Here is a 25,603-nt window from a genome sequence, read left to right on the forward strand (position 1 = left end):
GTGTGATTGTATGGCTGCAACAAACTTCTAAATCATCTTTTTAGATCATATCTCATCAACTTTAAAGTGTCCAAAAATGTAAAATGTATGTCTACTTAAAAATAAGAGATGAAATGATTTGCAAAGAACATCCTGAGCTTTTCAGACAAAAGTTTTTATTTCCAAATACAGGAGGAAAATCACATCAGTATATTCAAAATATATCTCACCATCTTCAGTATGAAAACTAATACACTCTTTTACCTGTATCCCTTACTGACCACATGATTTCTACATGAATCATGCATCATGATGCCAAAGCGGTCAGCTGGATGATTTGATAGCATTTAACAGTCAAGCCTGAGAGATTAAATCCCTCGTTTTATATCGCTTAGATTTGGTATCTTACTTAACATTGAGGTGGTTAGGGTTTCAATAAGAGTTCATTCTTCCCACTCACTTTGAGTGTGTAAATAGAACTTAACTTAGTGTTTCACTTAGTGTATTATATCACAATTCTATTTCATGTTTCCATCTGGCTGCTTGTTTGTAGTTTCACTTCTCTTTTTTTTTTACATGTTAAAAATAATTTAGATTTAATTCAATTCAAGATCATTATGATAACTTAATGATAAACTTGTTTCAAACAAACTCCAGTCAGTAATAAAAAGGGCCCCAAAAAGTGCAAGCATAGACAAAGTGCAAACAATAAACAAAAACAAAACAACATGCTTCAGGTCGGTGAGTTGTCTGCAGGATTAGTGCGCTCCACCATCGTCACTGACAACTGACTGTTTGGCTGATTATCTTAAACACCCATAGGTTATGAGTTTCATGGATACTTTTTGTGCATGTTGAATCTGACAAACTTCATTTCTAGGATCTAAAAAGGCCAGTATGTATGTACCTTTTACTGGATTGTAAAAATATCTGAATTTGCATTTAGCTTTCTGCATCCAAAACACCTGCAGATGCATCATTAATAGGGATGTAAGGATACACTCAACACACGATTCGATTCAAATTCAGATTTTTGGTTCAGGATACAATTCACTCACGATTCTCTTAACAATTTTCAAGAAAACTGGATTGAACTCAAAATTTAAATAACTATTATTTTATTTCAACTCTCAGGTACGGACAGTTGCAATATAAATTTTTTCTCTCATATTTTCTTTGTAACTCAAATAAAACCACTGCACACTTTTTTTTCAGCACCTTGCAAAAAAACTCAAAATGACTGTACAAAAATACCTTGTTGGAAAATTTCAGAACAATTATAAAGAAATGGAAAGTGAATTTCAAAAGTGCTGATTATGCTCCTGGCTTGGAATTTACATGATTTTTTAAGAAGTATTTTTTAAGGAGTATTTTTTAAGGAGTATTGGGGAAAGCCAAAATGCTGCCGTACCTCAGACTTGAAACACAAAGGTGCTTCCTGAACTGCTCAGTCTTCACCTGCCGCCGCCATGTCTGTTATGATCAACTCAGCGAGTGACGAGAGAGCAGCGCAAGAGACTTCATGATGTTGAACAAGCGGAGTGAAATGCAGATAGCGCCTTCTACTGTTTAAAAATAATATCAATGTTGAATCGATTTGAATCCACCCTTATTTCCATCTTGCGATATATCCTTACATCCCTAATCTTTAATTCAAGCACATTCAACAACTTAATGTTTTTTTTTTTCCTGCCAAATATCTTTAAAGTGCATCAGTCTGAGAGGGAAAACATCCACTCTTATGATAAAGAATAGCAACAGCTATTTGTACCTCATATTTGTGAGCAATCTTAGGTATTTGTAGCGGACCTACATTATTTTTTAGGAGATATTCGATTTCAATCTGTGGCTCCTGTCCTGTCCTGTCCTGTCACTCCCTGCTCTATCCACTGTCCTGTCCTCTCTAACATAAAAGCCTGAGATTAATAATTAGAAAACACAGAGATGGGGAGTTCTTTCTTCCATTACAGTAGCCTGAATAGCCCATGATGAAAAGCCCCCGCAAGACTTTATACATTGTGCAAAATCCCACAGCATTTCTATAACTCCTGCTGATGCTGAGTGTGGTTAGAACGCAATCAGAAGTAAAGCAGGACAGTCATTTGAGCAGAGACCGGATAAGAGGAATCCACAAAGTTGAATTACATGGCTGATAATTCACAATAACACCTGATGGAGAAGAGTGGAAGAGCAGTGTCAGGGGATTCTGCCTTACTAGCCGTTAGATGTAAAGGCTATGCTCATAAATACTACGAATATGTGTCTGAAATCAAAGGAAGTTTTAACCCTACGCTCCCAGTCTACCCATGAAGCTTTGTGTCTAAGAGAGAAGATCTAAGCAGACAGTATGCAGGCCTGACGCTGCTCTCGCCCGTACAGCAGGAAGCCCACAGCCGTACGCAGCTCCTCCAGGTCCAGGTTCCCCAGGAAGCTCCTTTGAAGGTCCGCCTCCACCATGTCCCCACTCGGTCCGCTGCAGCCCTTCAGGAGAACCACAGCTGACTGACACAGCAGCCAATTGGCGAGCTTCCTCATGCCCACGCTGTCCTGATTGGCCAGAGCTTTGCGTCCCCAGAGGCTGAGATGGAGCATGTTAGCTGCTACACGGGCAGTGGGGCGCTGCAGAAAGAAAGAATGATTCACTCTTACTGTGTGCAATCATCTGTTAAATAGGGTGTGCATGCAAAGAGAAACATCACAGTTCATCTTTGAGGTGTGCAGACCCAAATAATGATCACCCTGATAATGACCCTTTGTGCAACCTGTCACAGTTTCCCTTTTTATCTTTATGTTTTGGGATTACTCCCACTGCTCCTGCCGTGCCTATATTTAGGGAAATGGCCTACATATCCCTCTGGAATGCTTCCTGGCTGGTGTTCAATGGCTTATGGACAAAGTAAGTGTTACAGCAAGCTAAAAGGGAACAGAGTAGACCACCCAAAGCTTATGGAGGTGGAGGTTAGATAATCAGGATCAGTCTTAGGTGTATTTAGAGTAGAAATTGAGATATCTATAACGTATATTGTATTTTTATAAATGCAACCTGCTGTATCATGATGATTAATGACTGGTTGAATGGTACAATGGCTCCTTAGTAAATAATTGTTTTTTGCTCATTGATTTCCACTAAAAATTTAACATTTCAGAGTTGAAAAATACAATAAATTAGGCTTTTTTGCTGTTTAGTAAGTACAAAATAGGTATGATTTTGTCGTGCAATATGAAAAATATATATTTCTAGGTTTGAAATTACTTTTTTAAAATTTGAAGGAAACTCAGAGTTTAATAGGCTACACATTTTGTTTTTATACGTTTTAGTTTGTTTAAAAAGGAAGAAACTTTGAGCAAAAAACGTGCACTAAATTCTTGATGCATCAAATATGATACAAATTAAAACTCAAATGAAAATTGCTATTTAATTTTGTTTTTTAATTATTTGTCAGAAGGTCCAATAAACGATACATTTTCAAAGAATTAGAATTTTCTGGCAATTATTTGATGGTTCAGGCTTTGCTTTACAGGGTTAATTTAAATTTAGCAAATCACATATACATACATATATACTCTCTCTACATATATTTACATTGTTTTGGAGGTTTTGTATTATCTTACACATGTGTCCTGGGTGTGTTTCTCATATAAGGATGAAATTTAGCTATTGTGCTAACTCCAGCATATTTACATTGAGGCATACTGTTGAAATGTTGATTGATGTGCATTGTCCTAATCAAAAAAACTCACATTTAATTAAATTAAACTAAATAAAATAAAATAAATAAGCCCTTAATAGGTTTCCATCACACCCACACACTTGCTCTTATATTCTCTTATTACTCGGCTTTCTTACTGATCATCTGATTGCGTCAGATGCTGGATTCTGATTGGTCGAAACCTCTTCCACTAATATGAACAACACCAGAGGCAAACTGATCACACGTCAGGTCAAATCAATCATCCCCTTCAGGCTGGAAAGACCCCTTTGCTTCGTGATAGGGTCATGTCTCACCCTGTTGGGACTCTATTTCCCATAACTACCTGCTAATCATACATTATCCCTTACTTAAATACTTATAGTTCTAGTTTCTTATATATTTGTGTTGCTATATGTCTGCTGTTTGTGTGAATCAGCAACTTAATAAGGCATTAATGTGCATTTGTTATGTTTGCAGTTTCTTGTAGTTTGCCTCCACAGTATGTGAGGAAATGATGCAATGTGTGATTGGTGTCTTCAACACTGCAGTGACAAAAAACAAATATATATTATGGAGTTCATAATAGCTATGACTCAGTCTATAGGTCTCTGTGCTGTTCCTCATGTTTGAATAATATCTGTGTGCAACATGTCCCTCCTGAATCCAAAATAAATACATATAGTGTGCTTTATGAAACGCTTCATTTGCATGAATTCATGTGAGAGTAGCTAGAAGCTAGCTGGAGCTTCATCTGACTGCATTAAAGCAGTGTGAAGCTTGGCCATTACACCCAGTTAACATCTAATAGTTAAAAAGTATGCATAGGGAGAAAGCTTTGTTTACTTAATTGTTTGACAATTCAGACTTTTTTTATGCATTTATAGAGAATGCTCGTGTTGCAAAAACAATGCAACTGTGTGCAGCCTTAGATGCAGTGTCCCCAAATGGCCTTAGAAAAACTGTCATGCAGGTGAAAGTTACCTCATTGTTCCTAATAGTGATTAATTGTACTACATCTACCTAAAACAGGTCTGACTTCTATTCAGAAAAGTAATTAAAAAACAGTCTAACCTACAAATACAGTAACAGAGCTTCCACACAGTATCTAATCTAACCCCTGCTGCTGTACCTTGTTGGGGTTCCTCCTGAGCAGTAAGCGGATCACTAACTGCACATCAGCTGGAACAGACGAGGGCAGAGGAGGCAGCTGCTTGTCCTGGTAACTCCTGCTCTCCAGTCCTGTTCCTCTGTAGAACGGGTTCTGCTGGCCGAAGATCTCATAGGAGATGGCACCGGCTGCCCAGGCGTCTGACTTACTGTAGTCAATCACCACGCCACTCCCGGGCACAGCTGTGGACACCTTTGGACAGAAACATCATGAAAGGAATTCAGTATATGGATTCATTACAAAAATGTAAAGTTAACTCAAGCAGTTTTATTATTATCAAGATGATTTTTTAATAGTTTTTGTTGAGGTTTCACTATAAATCTGCACAGATCAAGATTTTTTGTTTTAATAAAATTCAGTCTTTGTTATCTTTGGATATAACTATAGAAAACGTCATTCTACTCTTTGTTTTGAAAGTGAACTTCTATCAAAGCCGTATCTTTGAGGTTTAAAATTGCACTCATACAGAATTTGATCTATTTAAACCCCCAAATTCAAATGTTCTACTTAGAAGTTCCTAATTTCAAAGGATAAATAACAGCTATAACACAGGTTTAAATGGATATGGTAAATGTTTGATCAATACATTTATATATTAACGTGTGTTTACAGATCAATTCAAAGAAACCAACAAACAGTGTCATTTTCCTTGACTACAGTTGAAGTGAAGTTGCTGAGGGCCTATTAATGACGGCTAAGTAATTGTTGGGTCTTCTCTCTTTCACTTAACATCAGTAAAGATCTACTTAAGCGCACCTCTGGGGCCATTAGGGAGGCATTCCCTCCTCTGCTAACCCACATGCTGTTGAAGGGCAGCTGCAGACTGGAGTCACTCTGAGACAGGCAGCAGCCAAAGTCTGTGATCACCAAACGAGGACAACCATCTGCAAAAAACACAGAAATAAATTTAACGTTAAACTGAAGAGATAAAATCTCTTATTGATCTCTTAAAGACTGAAAATGTCTCCCACCAGAGTCAAACTCCAGCAGCACGTTGTCTGATTTGAGATCTCTGTGAGCGACACCCTGTCTGCACAGATGGTCCACGGCCTCCAGGAGCTGCAGCACCATCAGGGAGCCCTGCTTACGGCCCGGTGTGGTCTTTTCCAGGTACTGTCGCAGGGTGCAGGGGTAGCTGAGACACAGACAAAGACAGGAGGATGATTAGTGTTAACGTTTGCACATCTAATCCTTAAACCAGAGCCATGTTTCAGTGATAAATAAGTCATTATGTTTTAACAGTGGGAATCTTATCTGTCATTAGAACTTTGTTTAGCAGTTTATACATTAAAGTAGTAGGTACTGTATTCAATCAAGAAAGTCCAGTGTAGCTGTTTGTAGTTAGGTTTATCTTATTTCAGGCTCATGGTTCTTACTCCTAGAGCATCTTAACATACAGCCTCACTTTCTGGTTTAGGAGTAGCCAGGCTTATGAATACCAGCAGCTAAACAGGGCATTTAGGACAGCCAGCAAAATCATCGGTTTCCCTCTCAACTCCTTAATGGAGATCCACCAGCAGTGCTCCATCCGCAGAGCCTTCCCCATCCTTAAGGACCCCCACCACCCTTCTCACGGTCTGTTTTCCCTCCTGCCATCAGGGAAGAGGTACAGAAGTATCTGCTGCAGATCCAGAATGATGCTGAACAGCTTCTACCCACAAGCTGTGAGGATTATAAACAGACTATGTCCACTCCCACTCCCCTTCACACACTCACATCCAAACCCCTCTCATCAACAAATGTTTCAGTTTGCGGCCAGTCACCTGTCAGGATGAATCCCACATAAGCACTTTACTGACTGATGCACTTACCATGCTGCTAATACTGTGTTTTATGGGTTTTATAATGTGTCTTTAAATGTTTCAGCCTGTCTTTTATATTGCTATATCAAGCTGGTGAGAAACAGTATTTCGTTTCACTAAGTATGAAAATACGAAAGGAAATGACAATAAAGTGAAATCTTGAATCTTGAATCTTACTTCTTCATAACCAGGAACAGAGTGCGGTTGTTGCCCAGTCCAGCAGGGTTAAGCCTGGATGGTAGGACATCTGGATACTCTTCCTGAGCCCCTGGTAACAGTGGAACGTCTGCTGTGAATGCCCGGTGCACTCTGATCACGTTCGGGTGAGCTGACACTCTTTTGGGAAGGACTCCAAAATGTCTAAAAAGAGAACACAGGTATTCATGAGCGTACCTCTTTGCACCCTGTACCAGTAGTAAAGACCTTTAATGAGCTTTGACATAGTTTCAGGTTTATTAATACTCACCCATCCAGAGTGATTTGTTCTTTGTCCTGCCTGAAAGCCAGAGAACCTGCAGGCACCAGCTCCTGGGACATGGATTTCAAGATCGCCTCGCTCGATGACCCTGCCTGCAGATAAATAATTCAACAAACATGTAAATACTGTGTGTGTCTGTAATCAGTTTTCCCACACAGGACTGATACCTCAAATCATGAGGAAAGGAGTGACATATTGTGTAACACAAACCCCAAAGTTCCACATCATCTTGATAGCCAGAGGGAAGGTCTTCAGCGAGCAGCACGTCAGAGAGCGAGGGGTTTCTCCTTCCTCCTCATCCTCTCTCAGCTGCACCGGGGTGACGGAGTTCTTGCTCTCTGTTTGAGGGGCAAACTGAGCTGCAGCCTCGTATACAGCAGCGTTGGAGCCTTTTCCAATCTGGTTCCCGATAATGTAATCCTCCAGTTTGTATCCAGAGATGAATGGTCTGGGTGGGCTCTGGAATTTTTTCTTGCTGAACACCGCCTGAAGATGAGGAGGAAGATTTTTATGTTAACATGCAGAAATGTTACTGTGTGCACCTCATACTTACAGAACCCTTACAGATTCAGTCAAGGACATAAAGAGGGTCCAAACACTGGATTAAAGCTCCTGTAACGTCTGTGCTCTGAAAACTCAGAATGAAAATCAGAATCAGAAATTCAGTCATTATGTTGATCTTATACAAAGTATGGAAGAAAGTGAAAATATTTATAGAAAGAAGGAATAAAATAGATATTACTACAAACAAAATAAAGATAAATAAAATAATAATAATTAAGTAAAATAAAGATAAATAAAATAGAATAATAATAATCAAATAAAACAATGATAAATAAAATAACAACAATACAATTAAATAAAGATAAGTAAATTTCAACAAAATAAAATAAAAATGGAAATAATTAAATAAAATAATGCTAAATAAAATAAGAATAATATCAAAATAAAATAAAGATAAATAAAATTCAACAAAATAAGAAAATAATAATAAAATAAAATAAAGATAAATACATTAAAAATATTAAATTAAATACAATAATAATAACACAATAAAATAAAGATACGTAAAACAATACAATAATAATAATACAAAAAAATAAAGATAATTAAAATATTAATTAAAAAGTATATTAAGAAGCCTATTATAGTTATAATTAGCTACGTATGTAACTCAATTAGATATTTTCAATGTTTTTTGTTTGGCTTGTTTTAAATCCAAATAAAAAGTAAGAACCAGGAACCAGGACCAGATTTACAGGCCAATTGAGGTTTTTTTTTATGCATACAAAATACTACAATTACCACAAAACCAAATTACACTTTATTGAAAAGTTTGAATAAAGTTTATTGGGCTGACATTTCTATACTTTAAATGCATCTTATATTGACATATCCCAGTCCTACAGCTCAAAGCACAGTCTTTTATTATTAGGTATTAAATTAACATTATGTATGGGACAAGCCCTTCAGAACTCCAGGTGATATAAAGCTTCTTACCTGGATCTCCTGACATGTCGCTGCACTCTTCCTGTCATCCTCCAGCTGTTGTTCGATAAGCCCAACGCCGAGTCCGAAGGCCAGAAACACGGCCCTGTTTCTCGGGGACCCCCCTCCAAACCTCCTCCTGAACCCGGCGGACTGAAGCTGGGCAGCCAGGCCCCTCAGCGAGGTGCGGTAGTAGCGGTACCGAGACGGCAGGAAAGCCTGAGGCTGAACGGTGCGGACCGACGGGCCTACACGGAGACGGTCAACTCGGAGCTTTGCTGCGACTCGGCCCCCGGACTTTAACAGACCCACATGGAGGACCGACCGGCCCAGCTCCAGCCCCCGGGATAGAGCGTGTTTCACAGACATAACTTACCCAGAGAGGTAACCTACGCTGCTTCTTCTGCTTTGTGTTAGTCCTCACCTGTCTCTAACGAGGGCAGTGTTATGAAAACAAAACCGCTGTTACTGCGCATGTGCAAAAATGACACATGCCTCTACCTTATCCACAGCTGATCTCCTGAAGAAGGGGAGTCTCTCATGACATTAAGGATCACACAAGCTTACCAACACAGAACTTCAGGATGGGTTAATGATCCTGACATTTATCATATGATTGAGGTGAGTTTTTTTTTCTGATCAGAGTATAGGTATGTTACATTGCGTTTACTACCTACTTGTAAGGGGGTTAAACTAATGGTTATAATCATAATCAGAATCAGCTTTATTGGCAAGGTATGCTTGAACACACAAGGAATTTGACTTAGGTAAACTGTGCTCTCTTTCTACAAGGCATAAGAATAAGACATACAAATAAAAATAAACATATAATAACAATAAAATCAGCTATAAATACAAAAAAACAACAAATAGGCATGACTATATGTACAGGCTAAAATAATATGATGATAGTGCAGTGGTGTGTAGCAGAGGTAATTTTTACATTAAAAAAAATAGTAGTTAAATAATAAAATAAATTGAAATATGGGATTCTGCTTGGAGAATTGTTGCATTGTATATCTACATGTATATTTACAGAGAGTATTGATCCAACAGGTATGACACTGTTATGGTTTAGTGTTCATCAGAGTGACAGCCTGGGGGAAGAAACTGTTCTTATGGCGGGTTGTTTTGGCGCACAGTGATCTGTAGCGCCTGCCAGAGGGGAGGAGTTTGAAGAATTTGTGTCCAGGGTGTGAGGGGTCAGCGGTGATGCTACCTGCCCATTTCTTGGCCCGGGACCGGTACAAGTCCTGGATGGGGGGCAGGTTAGTTCAGTTCAGTTCAGATGACTTTATTCATCCCAGAAGAGCAATTCTGTTTACAGTTTACCCTGCCTTATTGCAACAATCTAAATAATTAGGGAACAAAAGCAAACAAATGCAAACATTCACAAACATATAGAAAACCACATTCACATGTCAGTGCCAACAGATCAGCAAGATCAGCAATAAATACAATAAATACAATGTCAATGGTGCATCAAGAAGATACACCTGAGACTCCAAATATTGCATAAGCCACAACTGGTTCCAGTTTACCTCTCAGCATTTTGCAGGATGATAGCTGAGGGTACACATGAGTTAGTTAGATAATCTATTTGTTTTCATTGGGGGTGCATAACAGCGCCGCCCAGAGGGCATAAGAGAAAAGTCAGAGGAAAGAATGTGGCCAGGCTGATCTATATTTCCTCTGGCTTTCTGGACCTCACGTTTCTTCCAGAGGGAGCTTAAGTCCTTCAGCTGGACTCCAATAATCTTGGAGCAGACTTTCACTATCTGATTCAGACTGTTTCTGTCCTTTACAGACAATCCATTGAACCAGAAAATGAAGGAAAATGTTAAAAGACTTTCAATGAAAGAATTATAAAAACAAGATAGGATGCCTTTGGAAACACTAAAAGAGTTCAGCTTCTGCAGCAAGTGAATCCTTTGTTGGCCAGGTTTCACTATCGACTCTGTGTTCCCCAATTAAAGTGTCCTAAATAGATCCATTAACTTATATAACCATAATTAAGAAAAAATAGCCAGCTTTCTTAAACCATATGGGTTTCTTAAACCATATGTGGCTAGCTCTGAGTGAAGCATCAAGTGAAGCATTCACAGAGCCTCAATGTAACCCCATAATATGAATACAGTTTATTTATGTGAGAATAAAGTTTAATTGTATTAGACAACATGTTAATGATGAAAACCTCAATGTCTCATGAATGCAAAATGAAAAAATACACCAAAAAACTCAGTGCAGCACTCAATAATATACTAGGGGCAGATCCAGAGGTGACCCCATCAAAATAACTCAGAAATCCTGAATTATGATTGGCTAGTTGCCTTGTCAGATGAACATGTTGTAAAAACATTTCTTTAAAGCAGTGCCTGTGTTTTGAGGCAGTGTAGAAATGCAATACTCCAACAGTATTGCACAATAACATCTCATGCATGAAAAACACATGATGCATGGGAAGCTTATTATTCATTGGTGAAGCTGTAAAGGTCATAAGACCCTTTGCCTTAAGGGCCTCCCCTGCCTTGAACTTCTCGAAAGGACTCTAATTAATCCCTTTTGACCTTTAGGGCCCGTAAAAAAAAATATTGTATGTCACTTTATGGTATGTCATGAAACATCTTTATTGTCACTGTGGATCGTTCATTCATTCATTCATGCAGTCAGAGCTCAGAGGCACAAGGAGGGTATCTGGAGTCTGGTTATAGACAGTGTATTTATTGAAATGTTCTTCAAACAGCACCAATCAGTACATTCATATTTACAATGGATGACATGATTTAATGTAATGTACAATTTAAAAATATTCATTCTAAAATATTCAATATTTATTTGACTTGATGCAAAAATGAGAAAAATATTGATAAAAAGTTTTTTTTTTTGTGCCAGTTATGTTTATTGAATATAATTCAATAACATTAAAATTGTCACGTGTTTATATATATAATTTAATGTTGATAAAAAAAGGCTAAGTGATAATTCAAAATTTCTACTGATTTGAATCATATTACCCAGCTCTGCTCACTAATGCAACTGAACTCTTTGCTGCTCTTCCTAAAAATACTACGACTATTTCTTGTAATGATAATAAGTCTGATAATGAAAACAACAACTGGATAAATTCTGTATTTTTTTTTTTCTGTCAAAGCCATGAATTAAATGAAAATTAATAAATTATGAGCATAACATCACTGTGACCAAGAAACCCATTATCTTGTAACAACAGCAAACGCTTGTTCTACGATGCATACCCCAGTATTAAGATTTCAGCCTCTCTTACAGCACAAATATAGTGATAGGTAAATATAAAAGCTTGTTGAAATTAATTCAGATGCTCATTAAGAACTGGGGGACTGGTTATGGTGTGTTATTCTTGATAACCCAGTCGATCCAAGTGACGTAGCTCCTCACTCTGGTGTAGACTCCAGGGAAGTATGGGTTTGCACAGCCGATACCCCAGGAGACAATACCCTCAAAGAATCCATTGCAGATAAGAGGACCACCAGAGTCACCCTGTGTGTCGCGAAGATATCAGACATGATGATTAATACTTTTAATTCCAATATTGAATGGGGTATAATAGGTTCCTGTATTTTCCTTATAGAATGCCAGCAGTATTCATGAAATGTTTCATTGTAAGTGGGCAAAAGTCTACTTTAATGCGGCACTTATGTCACATTGGCACTCCTTAGAAATAAAACTAGTTACTTAAATAAGATAAACACATGCAGGGCAGTGATAATAAAAATGATGGAGAAGAGTACAAAGTCTGTACCTGACAGGAATCTTTGCCACCGAACCGAGATCCAGCACACAGCATGTTCTGAGTGATCATCCGCCAGTAGTAATAATAACTGCAGTAAGGGATTATCCTGACGTCCACGGCACGTAGCACAGGAGACAGGGAGTAACTGTAAATCTTTGTCACACCCCAGCCACTCACTGTGCAGAAACCAGTACTAAGTGCTGGAGTGTTTTGATCCGGCAGAGGAGCCAGCTGGACGTTGGCATTCAGCTGCGCGGGTCGACTCAGCTGTAACACAAAACAACACATTTGACTATCTTCACACTCACATGGCGGCACATGAGCTGAATGCTGTCAGAATGATGAACTGTTGTGTTTTCAGGGTGTCAGATGTAGAAAAGTTGTGAATCTGACAAAAGGTTGTCATTTAACTAGTTCTTGATTGAGCAGCAACTTTCAAGCAACCACTTTTCAAGTTGAAATAATGTATATGATAACAAGAATTGGCCAACAGCTAATAACATAATTTAGTCATGTTCTACCTACTATAGCCGTGTGCAAGTAAGTGGCTGAAAACTATTCTATTTGGTAGTGTTTAACAATATAACACATTAAAGTGCAACTTTCTTAACCTTTTTTTTATTATTGACTAACTCAACACCTAGCAAGAACGTGTTTTTAAATGTGTCTGGCAAATGCTGTTGTCTGGCAGTAGTTAATGATAGTGTTTAAATGTTAACTTATTTAGCAACTGGCATGAAAAATTGATAAATGCTAATGTTGTTATTAGCAAATGGTAGAGTGTAACAGCTAGATAAGGTGACATTTCCTAGCCTACTGAAGAATTTGCTAGCTTAAAATGTGGCCTTGAAAGTAGCTAAATGCTAACCATCTGTTAGCTGATACAGACGGTGATGTTTGACAATAAAATAAAGAAAGTGGAACTTTAATATATTTAAGTGTTAGCTACTTTAACACCTAGCCTAAAAAAATGTTAAATGTTAGCTATCTATATCTGACAGCCCCTTTTATAATGCAGTGTATTGCTAACAAATACAATAGGACGTGTTATTTTCTAGCTGCTTATGTTTATTTTGGCTAGCTTAACACCTGACCTAGACTGTGTTTGAATATAAGATGTTAAAAATCAATTATTATATTGTTTTATTTTGAATTAAGATCAGATGCAGTGTTGCCAACTTAGCGACTTTGTCGCAAGTTTTCAGACCCCTCTAGCGACTCTTTTTCAAAAAAGTGACTAGCGACTTTTTCTGGTGTTAAATGGAGAATTTTGGAGACTGACGTGAAAGCATGTATCGTTTTTACTCTTCTCAACGAGCAGTGGATGCTGCTGTGACTCCCTCCTAGCTGCATTCAGAGCAGGAGGCGTTCATCCCTCCACATCCAGACTGCAAATGTATCACGCATTTACGAAGCATAGGTATGAAGACACCGCTGGCTGATCCTGCCAACTGTCTCTTTTTGGTCCATTTAGGTTGTTAATGTTGAGTGCATACACAAACATCTTGAAAATGTTATGACTGAAAAATGTACTGTTTTACTTTGATATTCTGTAGGCTCCTAGTTGTAGTTATAACATATTTAGGGTGATTTTTAACCTCTTTTTGTCTCTCCCTCAACGTTACACGTCTCTCCTGAAGCATCCATTACAATTCCAAATATGCAGTTAAGTGATGACGTCATTTAGAGACTTCTAGTGAATTTTAGGACAGCCAATAGCTACTTTCCTCACTGAGAAGTTGGCAACACTGATCATATGTCCCTTTAAATTTTTAGGCTCCATTGTTTTTTTGGCTGCACATAAATCAAAAACCAGTTAAATGACTTCCCACTCTGAAAATATCTCAGTTTAAAATAGTCAACATGTGATGGTGAATTTTAAACCAGGTCGTAAAAAGTCTGCATGTGTCACAAACTGAGTCTGCTTACCTTCAGGAGCATGATGTCATTGTTGAATGTCTTTCTGTTATACCCGTGGACGTATATCTCTGAGACATTGAAGACCTGTTCAAATCCTTCATTCACCTTCAGGTTGTGTTCACTTAACACAACCTTAACAAGATGTTTCCTGAAAAACAGAGACAAACTTGTGTAAGTGATGTTATATATAGAAATATTTTTCTATTGATAATGTAACACATGATGATATTTTAAGACGATGAGGGGAAAGTAGCTAAGTTAATATATTTAAGTACTATTTTTGAGTACACATTTAAGATACTGTAGATGTTCTCTGGCCAATTCATCGCCATGTCCTAAACGGTTTTGTGGTCATTATAGTGCTTTGATTTTTTTCCCAATACAATTATTTGACCATTTTACTCACAAGTTCTAATTTTTTAAAACAAGACGAGTTGTTTAATCTGGTCAACAGTACATCAATTACCAACTTTCTTAATAACAACCTTGTCATTTTCAATTCTATTAAGCTCCATAATTTAATTTAATTACTAAGTATAGAAAATGTGCAGCAGATCAATACATATAAGAATGATCACCAGCTGCGGTGCTGTATTAAAAACATCTTTAAAATTCACTCCAACACCCGTTACAAAAAAAAGAAATCCCTTTAACACTCATGTAAGTCATATAATAGTCTAATGATTTGTACTAAGGTATAGTCTTCTTAAAAACACATTATATTTAGTATTTCAATGCATAAATTCTACTACCAAAACATTTTGTAGTCTCGAATTACTCCTTTTACCAGAGTGAAGGATCTAAAAAGTTCATCCACCAGTGGTTATTACTGTCCTGTGTAAGTACTCACGGTCTCCAGCAGTGGGCAGCAGACACCACCCACTGAGGGTGCACCAAGGTTCCTCCACAGTAGTGTTTCCTGTTCCCACTCTGCAGGGAGGCCTGATACCCAATTGTGTACGGTTTAACCTCCTGACCTCCTATGATTCTCCCTGCAAATGTCTCTTTAAACAGAGAGAATACACACAAGTTATTAATACATTATTTTGTTTCATAAATAATGCTGAAATAAATAATGATAATAATGTGTTTGACATTTGTTGGTTAATGTTGTTTTGTAAAGTTTACATCAGAAGATCTTTTTGCACTACAGATATAAAGACTCTGGATGTGGGACTTACCTGATACAGAAAAGGCCAAAAACATCAGCACAGTAAATCTTTGCAGTGGGGTCATATTTGCTTATTACCTGAAATATAGAAAGTACAGCTTACAGTGGCTTTTCACTCTAACAATGAAACCATGACTCAGATAATCGAGTCACTTTGATGTGAAAACGAAGAATTGTGATGATACAATCCTGATTTATGGTTGTACATACTTTCTCTATGTATGACATGCACAGGCATTTTATCTAATATTGATATTTAACAGAGATAAATGTCTAAATCTTCATACAAATTCATATCACAACCTTGTAGAAAATCAATGTTCTATCATTCTCCACTCCATGAAGTGTTTAAGTAAAAACAGTCACACACGGTTTCTAAATTTCAGTCTAATATTTTTAAATATACTACATCAAAAAAGGTATGAGTTAGTTTCTTTTATTGAAACACTATCCTATATACATGAAGCCAGACTCCTGAATATTAACTAAAGTAAAAAAAAAAAAAGTCAGAATCGTGTCAAACTTACCTGAACACCCAAATGCAGTAAGACAGAGTATCTCCAAATGGTGGGACCGAAGCTGTCCAGCTCCCTCTTATACTGTAACACTTACTGTGTTCAGACCTTTGTTAAACTTATCTTTTAGTCTGGTTTTGTACTGCAACAAAGAAAATGACCTACTATATGACAAAGCTAAATCTTGTTTTGTGTCCGTCTTTGTTCCAGTTTTCTGCTCACACCATGGGACATGGAGGTATTCATGAAGGAAACGCCTCTAAAGGGTCATCACTAATACCAAGTTTCTAAGTCTCTTGATGTGGTAAAAACTTAAGCAAAGTCTGAAGTGTTGAAAGATACAATTAAAAAACAACATTTTCTGTTTCATGTTATGGTTTAACTCAAAGTCCTCAATGACAACTTTGAGGTACTAATTCAAATCTAATTTAAACACAGAGATGTTTTCCAGTCTTAATTAAAAACCCACTTATTCAGGAAGGCTTTTAGTGGATTTTCGCAGAACTTTTAATGCTTTTATGGATCATGTAACCACTGTAATTTTTATGCTGCCTATTGGTTTTATCTTTCTTTTCTGTATGTCTTGTCTTTGTAAAGCACTTTGTGACTTTTGTCTGTGAAAAGCGCTATATAAATAAAGTTTACTTACTTACTTCAACTCATTTACAAAAGCACAAATCTCAGTTTCCAGGTATTCAAAAAATATCCAAGTCATTAAAAGCATAAATACACTTTCTGACTGCCTATCATGATGATATTACAACACTTTGCTACATGCTGAAATGTTGGCACAATAGACTATAAAACACATGGACATAATGACCACGTATCTTGACTGAAGCCAGATCTTTTCCCCTCTTGGGACAGGGTACAGTACAGGTCTTAAACCCCGCCTCCTCTATCATAACAGATGGGACATGGGTCAAACTAGAACATTAAAATCCACTTCAGTTTTATAGCATTTATTTCTTGTGCTGATTTATGTGCAAGTGTTTATATTTCGGAGATGTTTACTTTTGATGAGTTATTGGATGATGAAAAGATGATTGATTGACAGCTCTGCCGACAAATAAGGGCTCCTGCAGCGTCTTCTGCAACGAGGGGAGGTTAGAAAACTCAAATTAAAAACACTATTAGAAGAGACACTGAAGATTGCACAGCCATGAGCGCGTCAATCACGTGGCTACACCAGATAAATTGCTTCTTCCCGTGCCTTAGTTCCAAAACCCATCATTATGGACAGATTTTGTCTTCACTTTTCTCAATGGGTGGCGTGTCGTCCATGTTTATATTCAGTCAGCAAGAAAGCCTGTAAGATACATCTCATTATGAATAAGTGTTTGATTGCCCAATCCTGGGTTATGTCTTCAAGTTTTCTCTTTGTGAGACCAAACCAAGACCCAAAAGACATTCACATTCAAAAGGAAGAAACACATTTCATTTTTATATTTTACATATTTTACAATTCCATATTATTCATTGACTGCTTTGGGGCTACAAATCTTCCTTATATGGAAGAATCAATTGGATCAAATGGTGTAAAACCTTTGAGCTCCCAACATAGTTCTTTAGTTTCTTTAAAACTGACCCAAGGAAATAGAAATGAACACAAACCAGAGAACGGTGGGATTTGTAATCTTCCAGTGTGCTGCCTCCTCCTCCTCCTCCTCCTCCTCCTGGAGTATTTCCACAGGGAGGTGACAGAGACATGAGTTATCAGGAGGAATCCGGATTAAAAGCCTGAATCACCTCAACTGGGTCCAATGAAATAGGGAGGAGCGGTACTTTTTCTCACCTTCAGGCTCAGCTCCTTCTTCACAATGACAGCCTGCAGGAAATCACCAGAAAACAACACCCACACGTCTGCTTACACTAAACCGATCCACCTCAGGGCGAAGCTTATCCTCCTGCAGGAGCTGGTTTAAAAAATTCACACTTGGTATAATTATTACATGATTACTGAGTGGGAAATTTACACTACATAAAACTATATTTGGTTTCAACAGAGAAATTAATTCATCCAACATTTGAGCTCTTTCTAAATTAGAACAGATAACAACCAAGGCACTGTCTGTTTGGCAGCTAACTAAAGCTAATTAGCAACTGCTAATATGACCCATTAGAGTGAATAATTGAAATGTATATTATAGAGTATAGTTGAGTCATGTAAAATAAGATGCTGTTGAGTAATGATGTAAAACCAAGCGGGAACCTCTGGCCGCGAGAATTTAAGCCAATGCAGAAGTGTTAAAAACTGCAGTTCATTGAGTGTCCTCTTGAGGTTGGCTCTGGAAGTACTGGAAACCACATACACACATATTCAAAAAAGCCGATCTTTAAAGCAGAAATAAACATGTTTACAGCCTGGAACAAAAGACGAGTGTAGTCTGGAAAGCTCTTTTCTTGATCGACACACACTGTACTGGGGTGAATTTTTTCATAACGCAGCAATTTGATTGCACAGCTGACTTGATTGACAGGCGGGAACACTGTAGCTGTTGGCGAGGAGGCTCAAAACCCGCCTCTTTACGTCACACTGGCTCGACAGCAGTTATGTTGAGTTCCACATTTCCAATATGGCTGCCGCCACTGATTGGCCTCAAAACAGCGCTTCAGAAACAGATGGGTGACGTCACGGATACTACGTCCATTATTTATACAGTCTATGTGTAAAGCTGGTAAGACTTTAAATATCATATTACACAAATGTGCTAATGAAAGCAACAAGCTAAGGAGTTTAGCTCTAGAGTTTATGTTGTCAGAACCCTGGGTACCCAACAAACATGTCTCAGGTCCTCACAGATTTTTCACAACCAATGCACACATTTCTTAAACCTTCTAGCTTAGTCTTAGGACCGACTGGATCAGTTTTTAGCTAATTGCTTCCTCAAATAACTAGACATGCTAACAAAGCTTAAGTTGTCAAACAGATTGCTCTTTAACATGAAAATATATTTGAATCCTTATAGATTTTTCACAACTTAATACCAATTTCTCAAACTATTACAAGCTCAGACTGACAACAGTCACTAGAATTGTTTCCTAGCTAACTGATGCTAATAAAGACATACCTTACTTTGCTCCTGTACAATCTATTGACAGGGACAACTAAAACAAGCAAAATGCAAATATCTACCACAATAAAGTGTGGTTCAATAATGATATAATCTCTGGAAATATTTTAAAATGACATAAAAGTAGCACCCCAAATTCCAAACATTCAAATGGTGAAAACAACTTTAGCTAGCTAGTAACGCTTAAATATATTGCTTATTGATGTTGTGCTACAGTGACTTCCTGCCTACCTTGTTAATGTCTTTGACTGGGCAATAGATGTTATCAATGTGCATGGTTTAAGTCTACTTACATCTTCTCTGGCATTGCCTATTCTTGACTCCCCTGTAGCGTCAGCTTACTGCGACACTAGCTAACGCCAAAAATCAACCAGCACTAGCAGTAGCAAAGGTTCAAGTCAAAAGCTGTGCCAAGAAGTTATCAACTGAAGCCCATGTGGCCAAATGTGACCAGGGACTATAAAAACAGAGTCAATAAGAGCTGGTCTTTTGATTTTTTGGTACATGTGCTTTATTTAGGATAGATTGATTATGATACTTGCTGAGTCATTCCAACTCAGACAAATATTGAAAGTGATACCAGCAGTGATTAGAAACAACTAACTCCTGTCCTTGAACAGTAAATCCAAGGTTATCTGCAGATCTAAAGTCTCCTCTCCAGTGAAATACTGCATCATGAATAAGATATTTTTAACCTCCTTCAGTTTTGTTTTTCTTCCACAGTTGATAATTAAAAACAACACATGCATCCCTCACACTTAAAGCATACAACAAATGTGTCAGCCCTGATTAGCTTTGCTTATAATCTTAGTTAAGTCCTACAGATGTAATTAAAATCAAATTTGGCTGTGCTGGTAGACATTAAAGCATCTGCAATTAATAAAACAAGAGAAGCAAAGAGGTTTTCGGGGATTCAAGGAATGACTTTTCATTCCAGCTCCAGACAGACGAATGTGAGAACAGGGGATTTGGCAGCCACGTGTAATAATGACTGCACTTGGACTGAGTAGTGGGTCACATGGAAAAGTCAGTGGTCAGCACTCATGAGGATGCGAGCGGCACAGAGAGTAAAGCTATCAGTAGCAGTGAGGGCAACAGAGAGGGCCATTAGCCGGGCGAGGTCAGGAACTCCACAGAGGGACGGTATAGCTGTGATGAAACCTGCCTGAGCTCTGCTCCATTTTTAATGACACACCAGCCCTTGGATAGATGTGGAGCAGCAGTGCTTGTTTGACCTAGGTCAGAAAGAAAAGGTTTCACTGCTTGTCGTCAGTCAAATCCCTCGTTAAAGCTTCTCGGGGAGCACAACGAGGGTAGGCTTTGTAATGATGGAGAGCCGTGGAAACTCCTACGGTATCTTCTTTCATTTAGGACAGTGGCAGCCCATTTGATCCATATAAGGAGCCACAAGCACACGTCACATTTGTCAGAAAAAAAAACTCAGATGCCACCATTTGATGCATTGTTCCAGAGCTAGCTTAAAATAATATCTGCAGTCCCATGGCAGATTACAATCAAAACACATATACAGTGAAGGAAAACTAAAACATACTAAACATATGGCGTGAAGACAGGGGCGTTTCTAGGGAGTGGTACATGAGGTGGTGTGCCCTGGTTATCTTTTCATGTCAGAGTTGTGATGTAATGGAAAGGTTTGCAGCTTTTGTTACAATTTAAAGTAGCACGTCTTCATTTGTTGGTTCGTATGATGTAACCATCTTGTTTTTGACCCCTTAAAGAAAAATTCAATACCCTAGTCAGTCGTTGAAGACAGTATTGATAGTCAACCGCCAAAGGAAATGGTTGGTAAATGATAAATGGTAGTCATAGGCCATTATGAATATTGAACACACAGTATGTTTGCATACATATAGCTAATGGGAAGGATGGGTACAAGTCACTTTTTGCAAGTCTTTGAGGGCAGCAGCAAGTCAAAGCCATGTTCTCTCATTGATTTAATAAATAACAACAAAATCTATATTAATTGTGCTACGTTGTTCTATCACACATGCACAACTGTGAGGGGCGGGTCCAGGATTTTTTGACTGGTGAGGTTAGTGTCATAGACTGTATAAATAATGGACGTAGTATCTGTGATGTCACCCGTCTGTTTCTGAAGCGCTATTTTGAGGCCAATCGTCGGTGGAAGCCATATTGCTGCTGTCGAGCGATTGTGATGTAAAGAGGCAGGCTTTGAGCCTCCTAGCCAACAGCTACAGTGTTCCCGCCTGTCAATCAAGTCAGCTGTGCCTCTCATTGGAAGACTTGTAATCTCAATATCTTTGAAATTACTGTGTTAGAAAATAAATTCACCCCCGTACAGTGTGTGCCGATCGAGAAATGAGCTACACTCATTTTTTGTACCAGGCTGTAAACATGTTTATTTCTGATGTAAAGATCGTCTTTTTTTAATTGGTGTGTATGTGGTTTCCGGTACTTCTGGAGCCAGTCTCAAGCGGATCCTAGATGAACTGCAGTTTTTAGCACTTTTGCATTGGACTCATATTTTTAGACCAGAGGTTGCGGCTTGGTCAGTGTGCAACTGAAGTCCCAGTCTGAAACTCAAGTCCCCACCTTTACATAAGTCAGCGCCTGGGTTGGGCCACCCCTGAAAAAAATGTCTGCATGGACCCGCCCCTGTAAAGAGATATTGTTAGACACATTATGCAGCTCATTATGGCATACACAAAGTTAAATTCTATGTGGATGATTTAGTACAAAAAGTTGCAAAATTCTTGGTGCACAATCCTTGAAATGCCAACCATTCCCCTCCCCAGTTGCTACATACTGACCAGGTCTTGACCCTCATTTGTGTCTCACACAGATACATAAAGTTGCTTTGTTATTATATTAAAGAGGTCATTTCTTCTTCAAGGTACCTTTTGATACCAGTTTTAAAATCTACTTTCTTCTTTTCATACACACAGTTTGGTTTGTTTTAGGATCACCCTGACCTCCACTCTACACCAACATTTGGTCATCATAATGTGGGCTATGTTTAGGTTGTATCATGGTTAAAACAGGAACTCTATGTAAACTTTTTAAGAGGAAATACAACCTACGGTCACAAGTGGAAATATGTCAAATACTTGACATCCCTGACAGGGGTTCAGTATGAGAGTAGCCATGAAAAAACATGATGAGCAGAATGAGGACGACCCAATAAACACAGTGTATCCGTCACCTGTATACGTGACAGTAAAGGGGCCCTCATAACCAGAGGATTACATAAAAAGCCACAAAGTAAAGGGGCAGGTCATGGCATAGGTGAGAAAAGAGGGGCTGTGCTGTGGCAGCTTCAATTATATATAATTCCCGGACACACTGGTGACCATGGAAACTGAAATAGAAACTATAAGAAACCTGAGAGTGCAGGTGTGATGTCTTCCTGTTAAGATTAGACAGGTAACACACAGGTGAAGTCTCTCTCTCTGCGTGTAGACGCCTCTTTCCATTGTCTCGCTATGGAGCTGCCATCTTTACTGTTGTGTTTGCTGTTAAAAGTCCTTGCTATAAACTGTAAGTACGCCTCACTATCAAGATATTTTACAGAGTATTTATGTGTGAATCTTAATGTTTTACACTCCATTTAAGTATGCATGAGAGAGCTGTAAGTGAAGTTAACCCTCTGGCTTGCTAAGACAGGAAAGTTGAGCTTCACATTGTGCTGTGAAGAACTTTATTCTCTCAGGTTTTGGTCTTTAAATTAAATTTGTATTAACACAGGCTGAATTAGCGTCTGATATGCTATTAACAGCCCCTCTATGAATGTTTTAAAAGCTGCTAGCACTTTGAGTCTGTGTCACTTGGAGTCCAAATTATCTTTTGACATTAAAGTTTGACTCTCAGACACTTTATTTGCACTTAACTGAGCTTCTTACTGCTTTAAATCATGAATTACACTCACACTAGTATCAGGAAGAGAGGAGAACTGGAATAATTCAAGTTTGGATTTGGATTTTGTTTCTTACAGTAGAAACAATGTCATTTCATATTGATTAGAACAGAGCATGACCCTGTGATGTGTAAGCTTGCTGCAAATTCCAACTCGTTAAGCCTGGGTGTAGACAGTGTAAATGTAACTTTCAGGGTTAAAACAACAACAACATGTACATGCAGTGAAATAAAGAAATCATAGTACACTAATAAACATACTTTATACACTTTAGGGATTTAAAGCACCACAGACTTACATTGCTTTGCTTTTAGCCTGATACATTTTGTCATAAGGGATAATATTTCTTAATTGGAGAAAGCTGATTGTCATAATTAAGTCAAATTTCATGTCAATTGAAGTTTTGCATCATTGTCCTCATCAGACAACAGCCTGAAACGTCACTTGTGGTGATTTTTTTTACATTAAATTTGCACTGGAGCAGCTTCTGGTGTGCAGACTTTGTCTTATCTTGTTACATTTGTAACAGCACCCTGTGTTCTAAGATTTGCATGTGCATGCCACTTCTATGTTACAATGTGAAATGTAACAACACTAAGAAAGAAGGAAACATTTTAGCAGTAGAATGAACACATGATGATGCTTTTGTTGTGCCAAATATGCCTGATTACACTTTTTGTTGACAGTTTAAACCTACTTTTAAGACTTTATTATAACCAGTACTATGTTTTAAAATTCCTGTTACATTCACTTTATTATATAAAACACCACACTTTTCTTTTTGAGACAAAGATTTCAAAGTAAAAGGTCAGTAAATATTGATGTGACTCACTTATTAAATGTGAAACCTCAGAAACTGAAGATGATGGCTAACAGTGAAACAACAATACGTAATTGTGACCAACGCCTCCTTCTGTCCCTGATGATTATAGTGCCAATATAAAACATGAAAGGAGATCTTGATAAACATCTTTAAATGGTCTGAAAAGAAGCAATTGATTTTGCAGCAGTTGATGCTCGAGTGTGATAAACTTTCCCCATTTTCAGCCTGTTTTACAGAGTACCATGAATAATAGATGTATTATGTGCATAGTGGTTTGTAAAGCATATTCTTTCCAGTTCAGCTTGCATGACAACAAAGAGACCGTCCATTAAAGGTTCAGTTCCAAAGTCATTGCATAATGCTTTCTAAAGCACCTGTACGTGTGTGTGTTAAACTTACACACACCCAATCCATGCTGTGTATACTGTATAGAGTTACCATGCTGCTCTTTACACGCACCGCTGCTGCTAAATGTAGCCTGGGATCGATATCTGGGACAGTAATGACAGGGTATTATTTTCTCTGTGTGTCAACTGGCTCCCAGTCATTCGGATTTACACTTTAAGGCATTACTTATTTATATAACTTGTTTAAATCTATTTAAAGCTCCTGTGAGGAACTTTTAGTTTGTGTTTATTTTGGCACCCCCTGTGAACAAAGCAGTACCCTTTATCTCTTAGATCATTTTGTCCTATACATGTGTAAGTGGTGTTTGACTTTTTAATCTCATCTCGCTGTCATTTAAGAGTTACATGATCGATTGCATGTGTTTCTGCAGCATGCAATCGATCACTTCGTCTGACACCAGCCCGCGGCAGTGTTTTCAGGCCTTGAAAATAACTACATAGAAATAATTCAACTTATCCCTGCTTGTCTTGTTTGAAAGAAGGCATAAATATTGATTCCAGTATTTTTCATACCATGCAAAAAAAAACCTCAAAGGAGCTTTAAACACCACCTTTTAGACATTTTAAATGTAAATTAATGTGCTCTAAAAGGAATTGATAAAACATAAGATGTTTAACATTGACAAATAAAACTTTTGTCCACCAGTAAAACCCAAAAGTATAAAAATAGTTAACATATTAACAAAAACAAAAAATGAAACCTATTAAATACTGAAATAAGCAGAAGATAGTAAAAACTGTAAAATGCTGAAAAACCATAGACTGTTTAAAACACAAATGTAGTCTTAGTGACAATCCCATTCGTTTTCGAGGAGGCATTTAGAGCCTGACGTTGACGGTCCACATATTGGAAATCCTGACTAAGCCTAAATTTTGGTCAACCTAGAAACAGGAAACCCAGAAAAGAGGCGGAGTTAAGTTCAACCTTTAGTCTTCAGGCTATCAACTACAATAAGCCCACCTGTCAGTCCTATCAGCCACATCCTTAACTATCTTAAACTCATCCCCTTAATATCTTTAAAACAAGTTAGTTATAAAATGAATTATATTACTGTGAAATTAGTCAAATGTTTCAGTTTTTTGAGTCTATACATACTGGAATCAGCCAGTAAAGTTCTAAACACCTGAACTTTGTTTAAATGTGTAAAGATCTTCTTAGGTCATTAAACTGCAGTGAAAAAAACACAGATGAGATGACCTCAGTTTCAGCACTGTGAGCTCTGCAGTGATGATATAATTAATGCAGATTTGCCTGCTGGACGCATTAAAGTGTCTGAAGATATGATGAGACATGTTCTGGCTCGTTCAGGCCGGGTTAACCCCGGTTAATCCTCAGTGACTCTAACACCATAAAACTCTCTATTCAGCTGTGGCATATAGGGTCAGACTTTATTCATGTATGTTTTGATATCCTGGCTAATT

At 37.9% G+C, this 25,603-nt stretch overlaps 2 protein-coding genes and 2 long non-coding RNA genes across 6 annotated transcripts; 1 reads left to right on the plus strand and 3 right to left on the minus strand.

The window, feature by feature from the left end:
• Positions 1 to 133: 133 nt before the first annotated feature.
• pink1 (PTEN induced kinase 1) lies at positions 134 to 9,086 on the minus strand. Its single transcript, XM_034695446.1, has 8 exons — positions 8,620 to 9,086; positions 7,330 to 7,605; positions 7,108 to 7,211; positions 6,819 to 7,001; positions 5,811 to 5,974; positions 5,596 to 5,723; positions 4,801 to 5,031; positions 134 to 2,598 (listed from the first exon to the last, which is right to left on the minus strand). The coding sequence occupies exons 1-8, from the start codon at positions 8,974 to 8,976 to the stop codon at positions 2,314 to 2,316; spliced, it is 1,728 nt and encodes a 575-aa protein (XP_034551337.1). The 5' UTR covers positions 8,977 to 9,086; the 3' UTR covers positions 134 to 2,313.
• LOC117821286 lies at positions 8,610 to 16,634 on the plus strand. The gene is made up of 3 exons (XR_004632936.1): positions 8,610 to 8,991; positions 9,120 to 9,228; positions 16,193 to 16,634. It is a non-coding gene; the product is annotated as an uncharacterized LOC117821286 (long non-coding RNA).
• LOC117821285 (trypsin-3) lies at positions 11,499 to 17,066 on the minus strand. 3 transcript variants are annotated; one of them, XM_034695451.1, is made up of 7 exons: positions 16,997 to 17,011; positions 15,995 to 16,880; positions 15,478 to 15,545; positions 15,147 to 15,300; positions 14,306 to 14,444; positions 12,386 to 12,643; positions 11,499 to 12,123 (listed from the first exon to the last, which is right to left on the minus strand). In XM_034695451.1, the coding sequence occupies exons 3-7, from the start codon at positions 15,530 to 15,532 to the stop codon at positions 11,968 to 11,970; spliced, it is 762 nt and encodes a 253-aa protein (XP_034551342.1). In that variant the 5' UTR covers positions 15,533 to 15,545; positions 15,995 to 16,880; positions 16,997 to 17,011; the 3' UTR covers positions 11,499 to 11,967. The 3 variants fall into 3 exon arrangements, with proteins under 3 accessions (XP_034551342.1, XP_034551339.1, XP_034551341.1); XM_034695448.1 differs by having other exon boundaries at positions 15,995 to 17,066; XM_034695450.1 differs by lacking the exons at positions 15,995 to 16,880; positions 16,997 to 17,011 and having other exon boundaries at positions 15,478 to 15,937.
• Positions 17,067 to 17,195: 129 nt separating this feature from the next.
• Positions 17,196 to 18,012, minus strand: LOC117821287. The gene is made up of 3 exons (XR_004632937.1): positions 17,778 to 18,012; positions 17,597 to 17,658; positions 17,196 to 17,291 (listed from the first exon to the last, which is right to left on the minus strand). It is a non-coding gene; the product is annotated as an uncharacterized LOC117821287 (long non-coding RNA).
• Between the last annotated feature and the right edge of the window lie 7,591 nt (positions 18,013 to 25,603).

This window comes from Notolabrus celidotus, chromosome 11 (genome assembly GCF_009762535.1).
Source record: "Notolabrus celidotus isolate fNotCel1 chromosome 11, fNotCel1.pri, whole genome shotgun sequence".
Classification (NCBI taxonomy): Eukaryota; Metazoa; Chordata; class Actinopteri; order Labriformes; family Labridae; genus Notolabrus; species Notolabrus celidotus.

Excerpts from the sequence above, each read along its gene's own strand:
- pink1 (XM_034695446.1), bottom strand. The coding sequence starts at position 8,976 with ATGTCTGTGAAACACGCTCTATCCCGGGGGCTGGAGCTGGGCCGGTCG. Across the intron at positions 7,606-8,619 it reads CGACATGTCAGGAGATCCAG|GCGGTGTTCAGCAAGAAAAA; the intron begins GTAAGAAGCTTT and ends CCTCATCTTCAG. Across the intron at positions 7,212-7,329 it reads AGATGATGTGGAACTTTGGG|GCAGGGTCATCGAGCGAGGC; the intron begins GTTTGTGTTACA and ends ATTTATCTGCAG.
- LOC117821285 (XM_034695448.1), bottom strand. The coding sequence starts at position 15,532 with ATGACCCCACTGCAAAGATTTACTGTGCTGATGTTTTTGGCCTTTTCT. Across the intron at positions 12,644-14,305 it reads ATGACATCATGCTCCTGAAG|CTGAGTCGACCCGCGCAGCT; the intron begins GTAAGCAGACTC and ends TTTGTGTTACAG. Across the intron at positions 12,124-12,385 it reads GTGGCAAAGATTCCTGTCAG|GGTGACTCTGGTGGTCCTCT; the intron begins GTACAGACTTTG and ends CGCGACACACAG.